Below are 20291 nucleotides of genomic sequence, written 5' to 3'. Positions count from 1 at the left end.
ACCAAGAATACTATTTCCTGTTAATGACTGCGTCTGGAAGTCCTTTATATCATACACTTTTCCATCAATCACAGTCCAGAAGCCTCCATCTTTATTGTGGTTCTCCAAATCAGCTTTGCGTATAAGTGTTACTTCCTCATTATTTCTACAGTTCTGACCTGTAAAAAATGACTCTGTGTATACAGAAACCAAAATCAATGAATCAATAGATCAATAGATAAAACGACTTGAACAAATTGCGTGAAAGAACTACACGGTGAAACAGACAAATCCACAAACACAATAAGAAATTAACATACATCTTACTATAACTAACACCACAAACAAAAATTCAACAAGGATACAGAACGATTTAAAAACAAAAACACAACGTGATAGGATGAACATTAAGTCTGGCCGTATACCAAGCATCAAGCAAACCTCAAAAATTTCAAATAAGTCAAGTTACAGAGCATGTAAAATGACTACAATGCAGTTAAGTTAAAAACAGCTAAGGGAATTCCCTGGTAATCCAGTGGTTAGGACTCTGTGCGTTCACTGTCAAGGGCCTGGGTTCAATCCCTGGTCAGGGAACTAAGATCCTGTAAGCTGTATGGTGTGGCCACAAATAAATAAATAAAACAAGTAAAAAAAATTAAAATCCCTACATTTGAAATTATGCTGTCATTATATATGTATGTCATCCAAAATTCCCAGGAAAAAAATGACTGTGGAAATCAGAAAACTGAAACAAACAATAATGAAAATACTGCAAATCAACACTTGTGACATATAGCTAAGTATATTTTTGAAGCCATTTCTATCTTTAAATGTACATATTAGGAAAAAATAAAAGCTAAAAAGTTAATAAACATAAAATCAATAAAATTCAATGAGTTAAAATAATACTTCAAAAAAAGAGAAAACTTCACTAGTCAGCTTTGGAAGCATTAGGACTCCAACTTACTGTTACAAAAAGCAGTTCAGGTGGGCTGGGGGTGATGCTAGGATCGTGTCTTTCCTGTGCAAACTTTGCCTCGTGCCACCAGTTGAGGACAGGGATGCTAGAGGACTGTAGAGCGGACACACTATATGAACCCCCTGGCCCACGTGACAGGACTGAAGGCGGGCCACCCAGCACCATGGGCAGAACAGAAAGCACACAGCATGACCTCAGCAACACTCCGACCCAACAAAACAGAAACCAAATCTCAGCAAACCTATCGGCAGTTTATAGAAAATATCACTGACAAAAGATGTTACGACTCGAAGAAGAGAATGCAATAAACCAAGTTCAGAAAATGTGAAATTCTCCAGAACAAACAGCCTACTTCTTTAAAAAACAAACAAAAAAAATAAACAGTACAACCAAAGTGAGGGAGGAGAGCCTGGAGATACGCTGCTGGGTAAAAAAAACAAGAAGTATATATGACCTTGACGACAGAGGACCTGTCTACATCCTGACTCAACATAACCACTAATAAAAAGAGTAATGAATCTGTTCATCTTAGAACAATGAGACTGTAGTTTCATTCTCCCAAAAAAGTTTTTATTGTTAACAGGTAAAGCATGTAAAAATCTTTAAAGACAGAAATTTGTTTTAAAATAATACAATCAATCAGATAAAAAGCATAGGAGAGCTTGGGGAATGTGAGGTTTTGGGGGTTTTTTTTGCCACACCATGCAGCATGTAGGATCTTAGTTTCTGACTAAGGATTGAACCTGTGCCCCCTGCAGTGGAAGCCTGGAGTCCTAACCACCAGACTACCTGGGAAGTCCTTGGGAATGTAAATACTTGATTGTGCATTCATTATATTATTTTCTCTACTTTTATCTGTTGGAACATTTTCATAATAAACATTATAAAAATATCACTATGCTAACTAGCATAATTTCTCAAAAAGTTAGAAAAATTTCAGATTAAACCCTAAGGAAAAAATAAAAAAGTAAAGAACAGTGTAGTACCAGCACAATGACATTTAGAGCAATAGAACAGAAGAACCCAGAAATAAATCTTCACAATATATAGGCAATATTTTTTTTTTTTTTTACAAGAACGGCAAGACCATTCAATGGGGAAAGGACAGTCTTTTCAAGAAATGGTGCTGCAAAAACTGAATATTCAAATGCAGATAAATCAAGTTGGACCTGTACCTTTTACCATACACAAAAATTAACTCAAAATAGATTAAAAACCTAAACATAAGAGCTAAAACTATAAATAAAACTCTTAGAAAAAAACAGGAGGAAAGCTTCATAACTCTGGATCTGTCAATCATTTTTTTAGACAAGACACCAAAAGCACAGACAACCTTCATTTAAAAAAAAAAAATCAAAGGACACTATCAACAGAATGAAAAGGCAACCCACAGAATAAGAAAGTATTTGCAAGTCATACATATATTCTCAGAACATGTAACAAACTTCTTCAACTCAACAATGACAACAAGAAATTTGATTTAAAAATAAGAAAAATACTTGAAGAGACATTTCTCCAAAGATACGTACATGGTCAACAGGCTCATAAACAGATGCACACCACCACTAATCATTAGGAAAACCAAATCAAAACTACAATGCAATACCACTTGATCCTAATAGGATGGCTACTATTTTTTAACTTTTTATTTTGTATTAGGGTATAGTCAATTAACAAGGCTGATAGTTTCAGATGACAGTGAAGGGACTCAGCCAAACATATCCACTCTCCCCAAAACTTCCCTCTCATCCAGGCTGCCAAATAACACTGAAGAGAGTTCCACATGCTATACAATAGGTCCCTATTGTTTATCCATTTTAAATATAGCAGTGTGTACATGTTCATCCTAAACTCCTTAACTATCTTATTCCCCATCCTTCCCCCTGCAATCTTAAGTTTGTTCTCTAAGACCATGAGTCTCTGTTTCATAAGTTATTTCATTTGTATCATTTCTTTTTAGATTTCACATATATGGGCTGTCATATGGTATTTCTCCTGTCTGTCTGACTTACTTCACTCAGTATGACAATCTCCAGGTAGGATGGCTATTATTTAAAAAACAAACAAGTGTTGGCCAAGTAGGTGGAAAAACTAGAACTGTTCCTTTGTGCAATGCCTGTGGGAACTTCAAATGGCACAGCTACTGTGGTAAACAGAATGGCAATTCCTTAAGAAATTAAAAATGGAATTATCAAGTGCACTGGTGCTGAGTCACTCAGTTGTGTCCGACTCTTTGGCCCCATGGACTGCAGCCTGCCAAGCTCTTCTGTCTAGGGAACTGTCCAAGCAAGAATTCTGAACCAACTTTTGGCTATATACCCCAAAGAAGTGAAAGCAGGGACTCAGACATCTACACACCCATATTCACAGCAGCATTAATCACAGCAGCCAAAAGGTGGAAACAATCCACTATCCATTAACAGATGAATGTTACATCGTTATAGACAAAGAAGACATGAGATATATATACACACACAAATATGCAATAAAATACCACGCAGTCATAAACAAGAATGAAATTTGTCATCTGCAACATGAATAGAAAAAACTGTATAATCATCAAGAGATGCAGAAAAAAGTATTTGAGGAAGTTGGTGATGGACAGGGAGGCCTGGTGTGCTGTGATTCATGGGGTCGCAAAGAGTTGGACACAACTGAGCAACTGATCTGATCTGATCTAAATGTCCATTCAGAAATGAAAGGAAACATCCTTAATATTTTAAGGTATCTACAAAGAAAAAACAACAAATATCATAGTTCATACATGAACTTTGGCAAGTTTTTCCTCTGCTCCTAGGAGCAAGACAAGAGTGCCCATTATCACCATTTCTATTCCACAGTGCACTAGAGGTGCCAGCAAGTATAGTATGTTCTGGCAGGAAGTCACACTCAGAAGCAGACACAGGCAGAGAGTCACTGATTTAGTCAAAGGTGGTACTCCAGAGGACAGACCACAACAGTCCTTCCAGCGAGTGCTGGCACAATGATCCTACAGACAAAACGCCTATGGAAAAAAATGGCGTATGCTAGGCATGGAGGTGGAACACTGAGTACTTCCCACTTCGTAGAGATGAAGACCAGTACAATCACTGTGGAAATCTGGCATTCTGTACTAAAGCACGCCTTACAAACCACCAAGAAACAGACGAACATTTAAGCAATTAATTTGTTATGGGTCACATGCCTATCTGATAAAACGATCAACAGAAGCAGGGGAACAGCAAGCACAAAAGCCCGGAGAAACCTTTCAGTAAGACAGAGACAGTGTTTGGGAAGGTTCTGCTTAATAAATGGTTTCCCCTGTGATCAGTCCCAAAGTTGACTTTGGTAATTTTGTGTATATGTTACACTTCACAATAAAAAAAAGTCTATGTCTGAACTGCTGATCAAATTATAAGCTCTCAACCACATAGAGTAAAACAGACAAAAATCACAAATGACCATTTAAGTTCACCAAAGTAGATGAATTGTGTTGAAAATATTAGCTATAATAAAGAAATAAAAAATAATGTTCAATATCCTAAGGCTGGTTATTTTCCTCGGGACACTTGTTACTTTTTGTGTTAAGTAATACATATAAAAATGACAGTCTACAATGGTAGAAAGGCCTACCTTGCTTCAGCTTTCCTATAAAATGAAAGGTAAAGCACAATTAATTCTGTAAGTCCAGGAAGTCATAATGCTTAGACTTAGATTCAAGTGTCAAAGTTCAAAACTTTGAAAAGATAAGTTTCATTCCAATTTGGTAAGCACTAGAGACAGAAAGGATGGGAAGTGCCCAGTAGACTGTGGAAATTCCATAACTCATTAACATCACATAAGGCCACTGAGTTTAAGAAAGCCTTCCCATATCAATGTCTGCCTCCAAAGCAGGATCATAACTAACCATTTCAACTATATCTTCTGGAGACAATTCCCAAAAAAGGATTTTCCAGAATGCTCTAAAATAATCCAATTCAGGATGTAACAACCATTACTGACAGAAAAACTTTTCTTAAATATAACCCAAAACTATTCTGATGTTTCTTATTTTTGTTTTCCACTTACACTACCATCAAAGTGCTCAGTCGCTTCAGTCGTGTCTGACTCTGCAGCCCCATGGACCGCAGCCTGCCAGTTTCCTCTGTCCAAGAGACACTCCAGGCAAGAATACTGGAGTGGGTTGCCACCTCCTTCTCCACACTACAATCAGTGAAAATGGCAATAACTGGTGTTCCTTTGTCAAATTAGTCTTTCAAATGAAAGAGCAGACTAGGACAAAACTTTCCCCAGTGCAAGTCCTTAAGTGAAGGTGCCATACCCATGATGCCAGGCCAGGCTAACTCTTCAAGGTCATCCCTCTCCTTTCCTGGTGCCAGGTGGTTGAACCGATCCAGATGTTCTAACAAGCCACCCAGTAGAGGGACAGCTCCAGCCTCCTGCATGAGACCAGCATTTTTACTGAGCAGAAGCACTATAGACACTACTAGTTCTGGAAGGAGAATACCTACATTTAAAAAGAAAAAGAAAAAAAGGTATAAGACTTAAAACAAAAGTCTTTATCTTATAAAATCACTTTACAAGCTTGGGCTATGTTTAAATCCTGATAAATCACAAGATAAGGAACACTTGTCCTTCAGTATACTCTACAGGATTATTTTATCTTTCATTTTGAAAGAAACAAACATAGGTATCAAACAGAACCCTTTGAGTTATAAAAATACTTTTTTGAAAACACCGTTTCAACACAAAAGGAGTAGCTAGAGTTTTTTATTCAGAAAAACTAAGTGTTTTCAACTAAGTTAATCATCAGAAAAAAAGCACTCAATCATAATCATCTACTGTCACAGAATTAACTTGAAAAAATATTAAGGTCCTTAAAGGGGCAACTAATTTTTATGTTGCTGAAATAAAATTAGACAATTACCATTTATTTCATTATTGAAGTGCTAATAACGGTGGTATGACTCTAAAGCACCAATTCTATTTACACCAGGTTGATTAACTCTAGAATTGCAACTAAAAAAGCAAAAGGTTAAAGACTAGGACTAGATATAGCCTAGTCTACAGTACTAGACATGTAGTTTACTCTACAGGACTAGATATATGAGGTAAAGGCATGCAAGTTTATCACAAAATGATACATTTTAAATCATATCAATCTTCAAAAATAAATACATGCCGACATTTAGGAAACAAGGTAAGTACCAGTGAAGTCCCCTTCCACAATGCAGGCCACCTCTGCAAAGTGCCGCCAGCTGGTGGAAGCAATGCTGGCTGCCACAGGCAGTATGTCTCCAATGTGTGTGCACAGAAGGGCTGTGTACTTCTTCAGCAAGGACCCAACCCCCATCAGTTCAGGACCTGGAGGGGAGATGTAGAGAATTTCATTTGCACTATCAAAATTTACCTTGTAAATAAACTTCATTGCTTCACTATTCTATCTTTATCTATTACATCTTTTATCTATAATAATTTTTTCAAACAGGAGTGGTTATTAACCCTTACTTAGTCCTTGGCTCCTTTTACAGCACATAATTTGAAAAACAGTGAGTTTGGATACATCAATTTTTAAACACTGAACTACACAGTGTTTAAAAACACTAAACCAAAGTTACAACTTAAGAGTTCTAAAACCTTATACGCAACATACATGTTTTTCAAGTCCAAATCTTAAGGCCTGAAAATTACTCTCAATGAACAGTTATGCCGTTTTCGATGTCATAAAAAATCTTCAACTTTTCCTGGTTCAACTTTTCCTGCTACATGACTCTTAATAGTCCTTGTGAGTTTATGACATCTCTTTCAGACTGAAATAGTTCACTGATTTCAACCTGAAATTTTCCATCTTCTACAGGTGCCTAACTATTTTCAGGAAGTAATCAAATTGTGTTAGAATACACCAGCTATAAAAACACTAAAAAAAAGTAGAAGACCCTTCCATTCCTGGCACAGAACTATCCCATAAAGACCCAACCACTCCTCTGGAGTTTGTGCAAGTGCTCTACTCTACACTGTACACAGAACTGAGCTCTTTCTTACATATCATCCTAATTCTCACAGGCACCCTCAAGTCTCATCCTAAGTCTGGTAGGTGAGGAATCAACAACTCCCAGGAGACTTTGTCCTATATCCAGCAGCTAATAAGCTAAAGCTGTAACTGAGATTCTCTTCCTCCAACAATGATGCATTTCTCCTACTACACTCATCTAGCTTACCAGGGTGACATACAAATATTAGGTCACAATTCTGTCCCCATATTATGTCAGTCTCTAACAGTCTGTAACTAACATGTGGAATAAGTCTAACAGACCTTCTATAAGACTTCTTCCGCTGCTGCTGCTAAGTCGCTTCAGTCTTGTCCGACTCTGTGCGACCCCATAGATGGCAGACCACCAGGCTCCCCCGTCCCTGGGATTCTCCAGGCCAAGAACACTGGAGTGGCTTGCCATTTCCTTCTCCAATGCATGAAAGTGAAAGTGAAGGGGAAGTTGCTCAGTCATGTCCTACTCTTAGCGACCCCATGGACTGCAGCCTACCAGGCTCCTCTGCCCATGGGATTTTCCAGGCAAGAGTACTGGAGTTGGGTGCCATTGCCTTCTCCTAACCTGAACATAAAGGATGCTATTTCTCATCTCTAAGGAATTTAAATGTTAACACAATGAAATAAAAATACTGATGAGTTTAAAACAGAAATATCTGTCCAAAATAAAAAGTAGATGTAAAATAAAGTCCTCCAAAATTGGTACATCTAATAGTATAAAACCTACACATGTAGGCCATGCAGAATAGGTATGTCAAAAAGCCTAAATAAAAAAGTCAAAATATATACAAGACACTTTAACACTTAAAGTAACTTACTAGAAATTTCTGAAGTCTGACCAACACTTTCTCCTGGATAAAGTTTACTGATAAGTAAGCGCTGAAAACGCAGCAACAAATCCAATGAAGCAGATCTTTCACGACTATGTTGCTCAAAGTCTAGACATGATGATATCCGACGGGCAACATCTTTCAATCTGGCTACTGTCTGAGAAGCAATGTTTCTATGTAGGAGAAAGAAAATTGCAAAATTAAGCAAGTTATGTTTGTATTTAAAGGGGGGAGGGATGTAAAAAAAAATCACAACATAAATTAAAATCAGAAATAAAGACCATACACCCTCGTGACCTGCGGCTGGCTTCCTTCCCCAATGTGTCAGGTGTACATGCAATAAGCATACCTCATTCAAAACTAAGCAGAGGCGTGCAGAAGACACTCAAAGGTAGAATGATACCCCTTGCCTTACAAATGTGCTCTTAAGGAGTTGCATGGAATAGTCCAAAATAATAGAAAACTCCTCTATAAACCTTTGGAAGGAAAAGTAACTGTTACATAATTTTTTATCCAAAGCTGCATTTCAAATACAAATGTGATACTATTCTTAAAGATAAGATCCACTCGCACTTCATTTCAAATACAAATGCAACACTATTCTTAAAGATAAGATCCACTCACATTTCTGCATCTGCCTCACAAGTCTACCTTCAGATCTACTCAATTAAGCACCAGAGTGGGCCATGTGAAGGATACCCAGGGTTCAGAAAGTACAAGAAGGAAGACCAGAGTGGGTACAAATAAAAAACGTCACAGTTAAAAGGTGCTCAAAGAACACAGAAACAAGGAAAGGAGAAGAGGGTCTGATACCAACTGCAGGATCCAACTTGAGTAATGAACCATCAGTAGATAATTGGGGAGAAAAGAGAAAGTATAATTAGAACAGTACTAAATGTTCCATGAGCAGAATGCAAAGGAACAAGGGCACAGAGGTCAAGACAAAGAAGGGGAGTGGACACAGTGGACACTGTAGGTGACAGAGTGCCAGGCTGCTGGGAATAAATTCTGCAGTGCTCAGCCACCAAGTTTTGAAAGAAATGTGCTATCCTTTTTGTGTCCAAGAAGGTAACTCAAGTGAGTGTGAAGGCAGATTAGAAGGCACGGAGAACACCAGATCAGACCCGACCACTCAGGGACAGCCCAGCACCAAGCGGACAAGGCCTGCCCTGCGGTCCTGAGAAGAGGAAGAGAAAGTAAGTCAGAGAAAGAGAAGAGCCAAAGCAGAGCCTGGCTGGGAACTTCTGTCAATGTAGCCCCACCACACCAGCCCTATTCCAGCCAAGAGCGCCTGGCATGGTCACTGAGCAGAAAAGTCCAGAACCTCTGCACAACACCAGGCCATGGAGAAGCATTCTGGTCCACTTCTTTGATTTCTTACACAATAGCAAGTTTAAGCAGAACCTCCAACAACCATACCTGCCCCCAGGCCTCAGTCCAGGAACTCATTCTGTCCTCACTCTACTCTACCTATAGCCGTGGAGTGAGGACAGAAGCAGAAGACACACATCAACATACACAGACAGGGTTGCAAACAAAAGGCAACAGGGAACCCTGGCTTGTGCTCAGCACTCCCAGCCACACAAAATGCAAGTGGGTGCTCAGGGCTTTGTTTTCGGTTCACCTCATCTTCCTGCTCCATGACCTGATAACCTGCCCTGATAACCGTATCACTAAAAGAAACAGTCTAGAATCTCGCTTTTATGCCATACATGATGGAGCAAAATATATTAACAGAACACAATACAAATGTTATTTCCCTAATAAAAAATTCAGAACCACAGTCAAAGTGTATAATTCTGACAGAGTTTCATTGACTTAAAAATCTTCATAGCTCTCTATTTCCAAATATAAATGGTTTTCTGTGGCTCTTTGTCAGGATAGGAGTTACTCTGAAATCTGTTTCATGGCTTGCTTTGGGCAAACTACAATTCCTCCAACCTGTTGTCCAAATAATAAAATGCATCAGATGTCTCCAAAATCTCCAAACTGTAAACCTTCAGATTATTTTTCAACAACTCCATCAGCCAAGTCAATACATGAGTCTCATTTAGTCACAAAACCTTAAGGTTGGAAATAAATGTTAAAGTCTATCTCTCTAAAAGGAAAGGCAAATTATCTATGCTTATGAAAAGAGCAGAGATCACAGGCATTCTGTCAGTGAGAAAGTCATTCATACATTATTCTTTTTCTCTTTTCCAAAAAACTTTAAGGTACTATTTACTTCCATGATTCAGTTTTTGTTTTGTGTTTTCCAAATAAGTACATCTTCATTATAAACTTGCTGTGGGGCCAACTCCTGCCTGTATGCCAAAGGAACCAAAAGTAAAGAGGAAGGGTCAGAAGACAATGTGAGAATGGTATAGAGAACATGGTGCAACAGGAAACATCTGCCAGGGACTTACACACGTAATTTAGAATGTCTACCAGTCACACAAATAAAGGTAAAAAGAACATGTAAAATCAGTGTTAATAATGTATTTATTACCATATACTTAAAATATTATCATTTCAATGTAAAACCAATAAAAAACACTGAGAGTTTTATATCAGTTCTTTTTTACATAAAGTCTTCAAAAGCCATTGTGTATTCTGTATATTTTGTACATTTGTATATTTTGTGTAATTTGTACATTTCAATTCAGATAACTAAATTTTCATTGCAAATACCTGATCTGCACTTAAGGCTCATAAAAATGAAGAGATGAAAAGGTAAATTCATATGGCTTATTCCAAACATAAGTTTTCTAATAGTTGAATCAGGTCTAAGTTTTTAATTTGAATTTTAATTAATAAAAAAATAAAATCTCAGTGTCTTGGCTACATTGTGGACACATTTCAAATGTTCATCACATCAATGTGGCAAATGACTGCCAGACTAAATAGCATAGGTGCAGGCAGGTTAAGAGGGACAGGTCTCTACACACCGAGGGAAGAGACGGTCTGAACAGGCAGGAGAGCAAGAGAGCTGGCCTCTCATGAGGATGGTAACCTACCACAGGATGGAGAACAGGGAGCCCTCTGGTTGGCAGTGAGACCAGTGGGCCTAGGCACAGCCTCCTCAGCAAAGGAAGGCATAGTTAAGAACACAGAAAAGCACGTCTTGAGTTACATGCTTTTGCTTTAAAACTTCTGCATAACAATGACCATTTTCTCACTTGATCCTTAACTAACTCTGCAATGTAAACACTACTGTTATTACTCCCACAGTTACCACACTGGGCAGAGTTTCAGCTGCCAACTTTACACAAGCAGTCACAACTGAAATTTTCCAGGAAAAATTCTCAAGCTCTTTTCATTACCACCAAATACACTGAGTTAATTCACTTTATTTCAAATTGTGATTCTGAAGATTACAATGTACAAACATTGATTTTTAAAAAACCATCATCAGATTATTTTTTAAAATAAGAAAAAGCTTTTTAATTAGCATTTACTAAAATCTATAAAAGGAATTAGCTATAAAACATCCTCTTTTAAAAGCCACAGTGTGCCTGGTAAACTCTGGTGTTTCCTCATGTGGAGGGCAGGCCAACCCACACAAGCACACCACCACTGCTCTGCATCTAGGGCTCACTTTCCTTTCTATATAAAAAATAAACCAGGAGCCAGGTTTACACAGAGTGGAGTTGTGTTACATAAAGGAGAATAATTTTTCAATGTCTAACAAATGCCTTTCAGAAACCACCCTGCTCTTTCACTTTTTTTGAAGGGCACAGTGACACAGGCTGACATTTTTCAGCAAACAGTGAGTAACTACTTCAGCCCTTATCTATGTTAGTCTCTGTTTATATTCTGATTCTCACTGGATCTTACCTCCTTCTGATTAAGTCCTTCAAATACAATGCTCACCATTCTTTTATTTAGTTCAGCTTTTAAAAGTTGTCTTAGAAATAAATATATATAAATCTATGATAGACAGAATGGCCAATGACACAACCAACTATTAAAAAAAATCTTACCATGATGATTTTCATTTGTATCTACCTACTTACTAATGAAGATAAGAATCTCACCCTACACTTATCACACACTCCAATTTTCTCCTGTGAGAAAACCTTTGGAATCTCTACTTCATACACTCTTAACCTCTCATTTCACCTATATTTAAGAGTCTGCTCTAAAGTCTGTCTGAGGTACTTTTTGGAGTATTTCCTCAACAACTGAAGACATTTTTGAGTCCCCAGCACTCAATCTATCTTATTATGAAAATCAATAATTCTATTAAAATACATCTAGTACTATTTACCTAAGAAGCTGTTGAATAAGCTGAACCAGAGGCAAGCACTGTTTTCCAGAAGATTCATAGATTCCCGTATTAATAAGATCTTTATCCAATGGAGTCCTACTTCTATGAAATGTCGAGGCATTTGCTTCCTGTTCATCAATTTCTTTTTCCTTCTGTGCTTCTTTTTTGGCTTCAATATCCTGTAATTCATGAAATACAAATTGGTTACCAGTAATCTTAGAAGCAGGCATGGAGGCACCGTGGGCTGAGCCTGGACCCCACAGCCTAGCTGTGTGCTGACCCACGCACCTGGGGACACTGGCTCACAGCCAAGCACTGAAAATCACACTGCTCAGCTGCTCTGTTGGAGAAGGCAATGGCACCCCAGTCCAGTACTCTTGCCTAGAAAATCCCATGGACGGAGGAGCTTGGTAAGCTGCAGTCCATGGCGTCGCTAAGAGTTGGACACGACTGAGCGACTTCACTTTCACTTTTCACTTTCATACATTGGAGAAGGAAATGGCAACCCACTCCAGTGTTCTTGCCTGGAGAATCCCAGGGACAGGGGAGTCTGGTGGGCTGCCGTCTATGGGGTCGCACAGAGTCGGACACGACTGAAGCGACTTAACAGCAGCAGCAGCTGCTCTGTTTGTAAACAGACAATTTGTCCTACAAACCCAACTGTCCAGGCTGCCAGTGCAAATGCTCTCCAGCCTCTGTGAAGCTCTTAGAATCTTTACTCCTGCTACTGGCCCTCACAACACCCAATGTGATCACCTAGGCAGAATCTATCTGCTTTGTAAACATGAAGCAATAAACCACTGAATGAGAGGATATATCCACAAGTTCTGTATCTGACATGGGACCTAAAAAATAGAGAAAGAACTCTTACAACTCAAAAATTAAAAGACAAATTACCTAGTTGTAAAGTAAGCAAAAAATGAATGGACATATCTTCAAAGAAGATATATAAATAGCTAATGAGCACATGAAAAGATATTCTACATCATTAGTCATCAGGGAATTTCACATCTGTCAGGACAGTAGAACAAAAAAGATGAATAGTATTAACAGCAAGTACTAGCAAGGATATGGAGAAACTGGAACTGACATACAATGTTACTGGGCATGTAGAATGGTACCGTCACTTAAGAAAACACTCTGACTATACCTCGAAACATTACACACAGAGTTACCATAAAACTCAGCAACTCTACTCCAAGGCATATGCCCATAAGGAATAAACACATATGTCCACAAAAAAACCTACACACAAATATTCATAACAGCATTATTCATAATAACTTAAAAGAGGGAATAATCTAAATGTCCATCAGCTGATAAATAGGTAAACAAAATGTGCTATATCCATACAAGAGAATACTGTCTAGCAACTTTAAAAAATTAAGTACAATATGAAGGTCACAACCTTGCTGAACTTTGAAAACACTGTTAACTGGAAAAAGCCAAATACAAAAAGCCACACACTGTGCAAATTCATTTATATGAAGTGTCCAAAACAGAGAAATCTTTACAAACATAAAGTGGATTAGTGGTAGTCAGTGGCTGCAAGGAGTGGGGAATGGGCAGAAACGATTAAGGAGCACAAACTTTCTTTCTGGAGTGAGATAAGTCAGGAAATTAGACATTAGTGACAATGGCTGAAAAATTCTTCAAATATACAAAAAAAAATCACTTTAAAAAACTGAATTTTATACTAGGTGAAGTAGAACTCAATAAGTTATTATTTTAAACAAGTTCTGAAGGAGGTATCTTTTGCCAGTCAAATGCAACCAATGTTCCTAAAAATGTACTATATACCAAGCATTCCTCTAGCAGTCAAATTTACTGCAAAAAAAGCTAAGAATGTACTATATACCAAGCATTCCTCTAGCACTCAAATTTACTGCAAAAAAAGCATACTACTTCTTTCCTTCTGGTCTTTATTTTCTAACAGTGAACACCAGAATAAGTCTAAACACAACAGTCTGCTCCATCCTGAGAAGTGGCTGGACTAGAATTGTGCCACCCACAATTAAGGTAAGAAGGCGACATGGGTTGGAAAGCTTAAAACTGTGTGTGCTTTTGACCAAATTTTATTACTAAAACTTTTTCATAATCAGTTCAGTTCAGTTGCTGAGTGATGACCAACTCTTTGCCAACACCATGGACTGCAGCACACCAGGCCTGCCCGTGTATCACCAACTCCCGAGCTTGTTCAAAATAGTATCCATTGAGTCCGTGATGTCATCCAACCATCTCATCCTCTATCAGCCCATTCTCCTCCTGCCTTCAAACTTTCTAAGTATCAGGGTCTTTTCTAATGATTCAGTTCTTCGCATCAAGTGGCCAAATTGTTGGGAGCTTTGGCTTCAGCATCAGTACTTCCAATGAATGTTTAGGACTGATTTCCTTTAGGATGGACTGGTTTGATCTCCTTGTAGTGCAAGGGACTCTCAAAGAGTTATCTGCAACACCACAGTTAAAAAGCATCAATTCATCGGCACTCAGCCTTCATTATGGTCCAAATCTCACATCCATACGTGACTACTGGAAAAACCATAGCTTTCACTAGACAGACCTTTGTCCGCAAAGGGCTGTCTCTGCTTTTTAATATGCTGTCTACGTTTGTCATAGCTTTTCTTCCAAAGAGAAAGCGTCTTTCAATTTCAAGGCTGCAGTGACCATTTGCAGTGATTTTGGAGTCCAAGAAAGTAAAGTCTGTCACTGTTTCCATTGTTTCCCATCTATTTGCCATAAACTGATGGGACTGGATGCCATGATCTTGAATTTCTGAATGTTGAGTTTTAAGCCAGCTTTTCCACTCTCCTCTTTCACTTTCATCAAGAGGCTCTTTAGTTCCTCTTTGCTTTCTTCCATAAGGGTGATGTCATCTGCATCTTTGAGGTTATTGATATTTCTCCCGGCAATCTTGATTTCAGCTTGTGCTTCATCCAGCCCAGCATTTTGCATGATGTACGCTGCATATAAGTTAAATAAGCAAGGTAACAATATGCAGCCTTGACGTACTCCTTTCCCAACTTGGAACCAGTCTATTGTTCCATGTCAGATCTCACTGTTGCTTCTTTTCTTTTTATTTTTTAATTGAAGGATAATTGCTTTACAGAATTTTGCTGTTTTCTGTTAACCGTTGCTTCTTGACCTGCATACAGATTCCTCAGGATGCAGGTAAGGTGGCCTGATATTCCCATCTCTTTAAGAATCTCCCACAGTTTGTTGTGATCCACATAGACAAAGACTTTAGGCAGTGAATGAAGCACAAGTAGATGTTTTTCTGGAACGTCTTGCTTTTTCTATGATCCAACGAATGTTGGCAACTTCCTCTCTGGTTCCTCTGCATTTTCTAAATCCAGATTGAACATCTGAAAGTTCTTGGTTCATGTACTGTCGAAGACTACCTTGGAGAATTTTGAGCATTACTTTACTAGCATGTGAGGTGAGTGCAATTATGTGTGAGTTTGAACATTCTTTAGCATTGCCTTTCTTTGGGAATGAAATGAAAATTGACCTTTTCCAGTCCTGTGGCCACTGCTGAGTTTTCCAAATTTGCTGGCATTTTGAGTGCAATACTTCAAAAGATCATCATTTAGGATCTGAAATAGCTCAGCTGGAATTCCATCACCTCCACTAGCTTTGTCCTAGTGATGCTTCCTAAGGCCCACTTGACTTCACATTCCAGGATGTATGCCTCTAGGTGAGTGATCACACCATCATGATTATCTGGGTCATTAAGATCTTTTTTGGATAGTTTGTCTATGTATTCTTGCTACCTCTTCTTAATATCTTCTGCTTCTGTTAGGTCCATACCGTTTCTGTCCTTTATTTGCCCATCTTTGCATGAACTGTTCCCTTGGTACCTCTAATTTTCTTGAAGAGATATCTAGTCTTTCCCATTCTATTGCTTTCTTCTATTTTTTTGCACTGATCACTTAGGCTTTCTTACCTCTCCTTGCTATTCTTTGGAACTCTGCATTCAGATGGGTGTATCTTTCCTCTTCTCCTTTGCCTTTTGCTTCTCTTCTTTTCTCAGCTATTTGTAAGGCCTCCACAGACAACCACTTTGCCTTTTTTCATTTCTTTTTCTTGGAGATGGCTTTGTTCACCACCTCCTGTACAATGTTACGAACCTCCGTCCATAGTTCTTCAGGAACTCTATCAGAACTAATCCTTTGAGTCTATTTGTCACTTCCCGTGTATAATTCTAAGGGATTTGATTTAGGTCACACCTGAATGGTATAGTGGTTTTCCCTACTTTTTCCAATCTAAGTCTGAATTTTGCAATAAGGAGTTCATGATCTGAGCCACTCAGCTCCCAGTTTTGTTGTTGCTGACTGTATAGAGCTTCTCCATCTTTGGCTGCAAAGAATATAATCAATCTGATTACAGTGTTGACCATCTAGTGATGTCCATTTGTAGAGTCATCAGTTGTGTTGTTACAAGAGGGAGTTTGCTATGACCACTATGTTCTCTTGGCAAAACTCTGATAGCCTTTGCCCTGCTTCATTCTGTACTCCAAGGCCAAACATACCTGTTACTCCAGGTATCTCTTGAGGTCCTACTTTTGCATTCCAATCCTCTATGATGAAAAGGACATCTTTTTTTGGTGTTAGTTCTAGAAGATCTGTTGTTTTCCTCTATTTCTTTGCATTGATTGCTGAGGAAGGCTTTCTTATCTCTTCTTGCTATTCTTTGGAACTATCCATTCAGATGCTTATATCTTTCCTTTTCTCCTGTGCTTCTCACTTCTCTTCTTTTCACAGCTATTTGTAAGGCCTCCCCAGACAGCCATTTTGCTTTTTAGCATTTCTTTTCCATGGGGATGGTCTTGATCCCTGTCTCCTGTACAATGTCACGAACCTCATTCCATAGTTCATCAGGCACTCTGTCTATCAGATCTAGTCCCTTAAATCTATTTCTCACTTCCACTGTATAATCATAAGGGATTTGATTTAGGTCATATCTGAATGGTCTAGTGGTTTTCCCTACTTTCTTCAATTTCAGTCTGAATTTGGCAATAAGGAGTTCATGATCTGAGCCACAATCAGCTCCCAGTCCTGTTTTTGCTGAATGTATAGAGCTTCTCCATCTTTGGCTGCAAAGAATATAATCAATCTGATTTCAGTTTTGACCATGTGGTGATGTCCATGTGTAGAGTCTTCTCTTGTGTTGTTGGAAGAGGGTGTTTGCTATGACCAGTGCGTTCTCTTGGCAAAATTCTATTAGTCTTTGCCCTGCTTCATTCTGTATTCCAAGGCCAAATTTGCCTGTTACTCCAGGTGTTTCTTGACTTCCTACTTTTGAATTCTAGTCCCCTATAATGAAAAGGACGTCTTTTTTGGGTGTTAGTTCTAAAAGGTCTTGTAGATCTTCATAGAACCGTTCAACTTCAGCTTCTTCAGCGTTACTGGTTGGGGCATAGACTTGGACTACTGTGATATGGAATGGTTTGCCTTGGAAACGAACAGAGATCATTCTGTACTCCTTGGAAGAAAAGTTATGACCATCCTAGATAGCATACTGAAAAGCAGAGACATTACTTTGCCAACAAAGGTCCGTCTAGTAAAGGCTATGGTTTTTCCAGTGGTCATGTATGGATATGAGAGTTGGACTGTGAAAAAAGCTGAGAGCCAAAAAATTGACGCTTTTGAACTGTGGTGTTGGAGAAGACTCTTGAGAGTCCCTTGGACTGCAAGGAGATCCAACCAGTCCATTCTAAAGATCAGCCCTGGGTGTTCTTTGGAAGGACTGATGCTAAAGCTGAAACTCCAGTACTTTGGCCACCTCATGCGAAGAGTTGACTCATTGGAAAAGACTCTGATGCTGGGAGGGATTGGGGGCAGGAGGAGAAGGGGACGACAGAGGATGAGCTGGCTGAATAGCATCACCGACTCAATGGACGTGAGTTTGAGTGAACTCCGGGAGATGGTGATGGACAGCGAGGCCTGGCATGCTGCGATTCATGGGGTCGCAAAGTGTCGGACACGACTGAGCAACTGAAATGAACTGAACTGAACTGAACTAGAAGGTCTTGTAGGTCATCATAGAATCATTCAACTTTATCTTCTTCAGCATTACTAGTCAGGTCATAGACTTGGATTACTGTGATGTTGAATGGTTTGCCTTGGAAATGAACAGAGATCAGTCCATCCTTTTCGAGACTGCACCCAAGTACTGCATTTTGGACTCTTGTTGACTACAAGGGCTACTCCATTTCTTCTAAGAGATTCTTGCCCACAAGAGTAAATATAATGGTCATCTGAGTTAAATTCACCCACGCCAGTCCGCTGATTCCTAAAATGTCGATGTTCACTCTTGCCATCTCCTGTTTGACCTCTTCCAGTCTAACTTGATTCATGGACCTAACATTCCAGGTTCCTATGCAATATTGTTCTTTCCAGCATCGAACTTTACTTCCATCACCAGTCACATCCACCCCTGGGTGTTGTTTTCTCTTTGGCTCCATCTCTTCATTCTTTCTGGAGTTATTTCTCTACTCTTCTCCAGTAGCAGATTGAACACGTACTGACCTGGGAAGTTCATCTTTCACTGTCATATTCTGTTACCTTTTCATACTGTTCATGGGGTTCTCAAGGCAAGAATACTGAAGTAGTTTCCTATTCCCTTCTCCAGTGGACCATGGTTTGTGGACCCATCCAGTGGACCCAATCCATCTTGGGTGGTCCTAGATGGCATGGCTCTTAGTTTCATTAGGTTAGACAAGTTTGTGACCCATGTGATCAGTTTGGTTGAAAGTTAAAGTGAAGTCGCTCAGTCGTATCCAACTCTTTGCAACCCTGTGGACTGTAGCCTACCACGCTTCTCCATCCATGGGATTTTCCAGGCAAGAGTACTGGAATGGGTTGCCATTTCTTTCTCCAGAGGATCTTCCTGACCCAGGGACTGAACCCGGGTCTCTGGCATTGTAGGCAGATGCTCTACCGTCTAAGCCACCAGAGATCAGTTTGGTTAGATTTCTGCAATTGTGGTTTTCATTCTGTCTGCCCTCTGATGGATAAGGATAAGAGGCTTTTGGAAGCTTCCTGATGGGAGGGCCTGGCTGTCTAGCTCTGATGGGTGGAGCCATGCTCAGTAAATCTTTAATCCATTTTTCTGTTGATGGGTGGGGCTGTCTTCCTTCCCTGTAGTTTGGTCTGAGGCCAAAACATGGTATGGGTAATGGCAGCCTCCTTCAAAAGGAATTATGCTAGTATGCTGCAGCGCCCAGGACTGTCGCATTCAGTGTGCCTTACCCTGTGCCAGGACTGTTACAGGCAAGTCTGGCTCAGTCTCTGGTGGCAACACTGCTTCTTTCTCCTGGGTCCTGGTGCACAAGGTTTTGTTTGTGCCCTATCCAAGAGCCTGTTTCCCCAGTCCTATGGAAGTTATGTAATCAAATCCCCTGGCCTCCAAAGTCAACTTCCTTCGGGTTCTCAGTCCCTTTGCTGGAATCCCAGGTTGGGAAATCTGTTGTGGGCCCCTGAACTTTTGTAACAGTGCAAGAACGTCTTTGGTGTAATTGCTCTCCAGTTTGTGGGTCGACTGCTCGGTGGCTCTATGGTGAGGCTAATGGTGACCTCCTCAAGAGGACTTATGCTACACACCGTGCCTCCTAGGTCTGCTGCAGCCAGAGCCCCTGTCCCCACGGCAGGCTACTGTTGACCCATGCCTCCACAGGAGACACTCCAACAATCAAAGGCAGGTCTGGCTGTCTCTGTGGGGTCCCTGGGTCCTGGTGTGCACAAAGTTTTGTTTGAGCCCTCTGAGTGTGTCTGGCTGATATGGGGTTTGATTCTAAATGCAACTCCGCCTTCCCTACCATCTTGTTGGGCCTTCTCCTTTGCTGTTGGATGTAGGGTATCTTTTTTTGGTGGGATCCAACAGTCTCCTGTTAATGGTTGTTCAGCAGTGAGTTGCAATTTTGGAGTTCTTGCAGAAGATGAACACACATCCTTCTACTCTGCCATCTTTACCATCTTTTTCCTAATTATCATTCTTACAACCAATAACTTATAATCTTTAAGAATATAATTAAAAATTACTTATAGTAATGTTGTTGTGCAGTTACTAAGTCATGTCCGACTCTTTCCAACCTATGGACTGCAGCATACCAGGCTTCCCTGTCCATCACTATTTCCCAGAGTTTGTTCAAATTCATGTCCGTTGAGTTGGTGATGCCATCAACCATCTCATCCTCTGCCGCTCCCTTCTCCTTCTGCCTTCAATCTTTTCCAG

General features: G+C 39.6%; 1 protein-coding gene across 7 annotated transcripts in view; it reads right to left on the bottom strand.

Annotated features, from left to right (window-relative positions):
• The window catches only part of HERC2 (HECT and RLD domain containing E3 ubiquitin protein ligase 2), a 238480-nt gene that overhangs the window by 141141 nt on the left and 77048 nt on the right, over positions 1-20291 (bottom strand). For 5 of the 7 annotated variants that reach the window (XM_070360163.1, XM_070360169.1, XM_005888587.3 and 2 more), the window contains 5 exons: positions 12060-12238; positions 7799-7983; positions 6146-6301; positions 5259-5444; positions 3-173 (listed from right to left, as the gene is read on the bottom strand). In XM_070360163.1, the coding sequence (XP_070216264.1) occupies positions 3-173; positions 5259-5444; positions 6146-6301; positions 7799-7983; positions 12060-12238 (877 nt within the window). Of the gene's footprint in view, positions 1-2; positions 174-4570; positions 4586-5258; positions 5445-6145; positions 6302-7798; positions 7984-12059; positions 12239-20291 lie in introns of all 7 variants that reach the window. The other 2 variants (XM_070360174.1, XM_070360185.1) reach the window with 2 other exon arrangements.

Source organism: Bos mutus, chromosome 2, assembly GCF_027580195.1.
Source record: "Bos mutus isolate GX-2022 chromosome 2, NWIPB_WYAK_1.1, whole genome shotgun sequence".
NCBI classification, from domain to species: Eukaryota; Metazoa; Chordata; class Mammalia; order Artiodactyla; family Bovidae; genus Bos; species Bos mutus.
The sequence above is the reverse complement of the archived record's forward strand: the minus strand, read 5'-3'. Positions and strand labels throughout refer to the sequence as shown.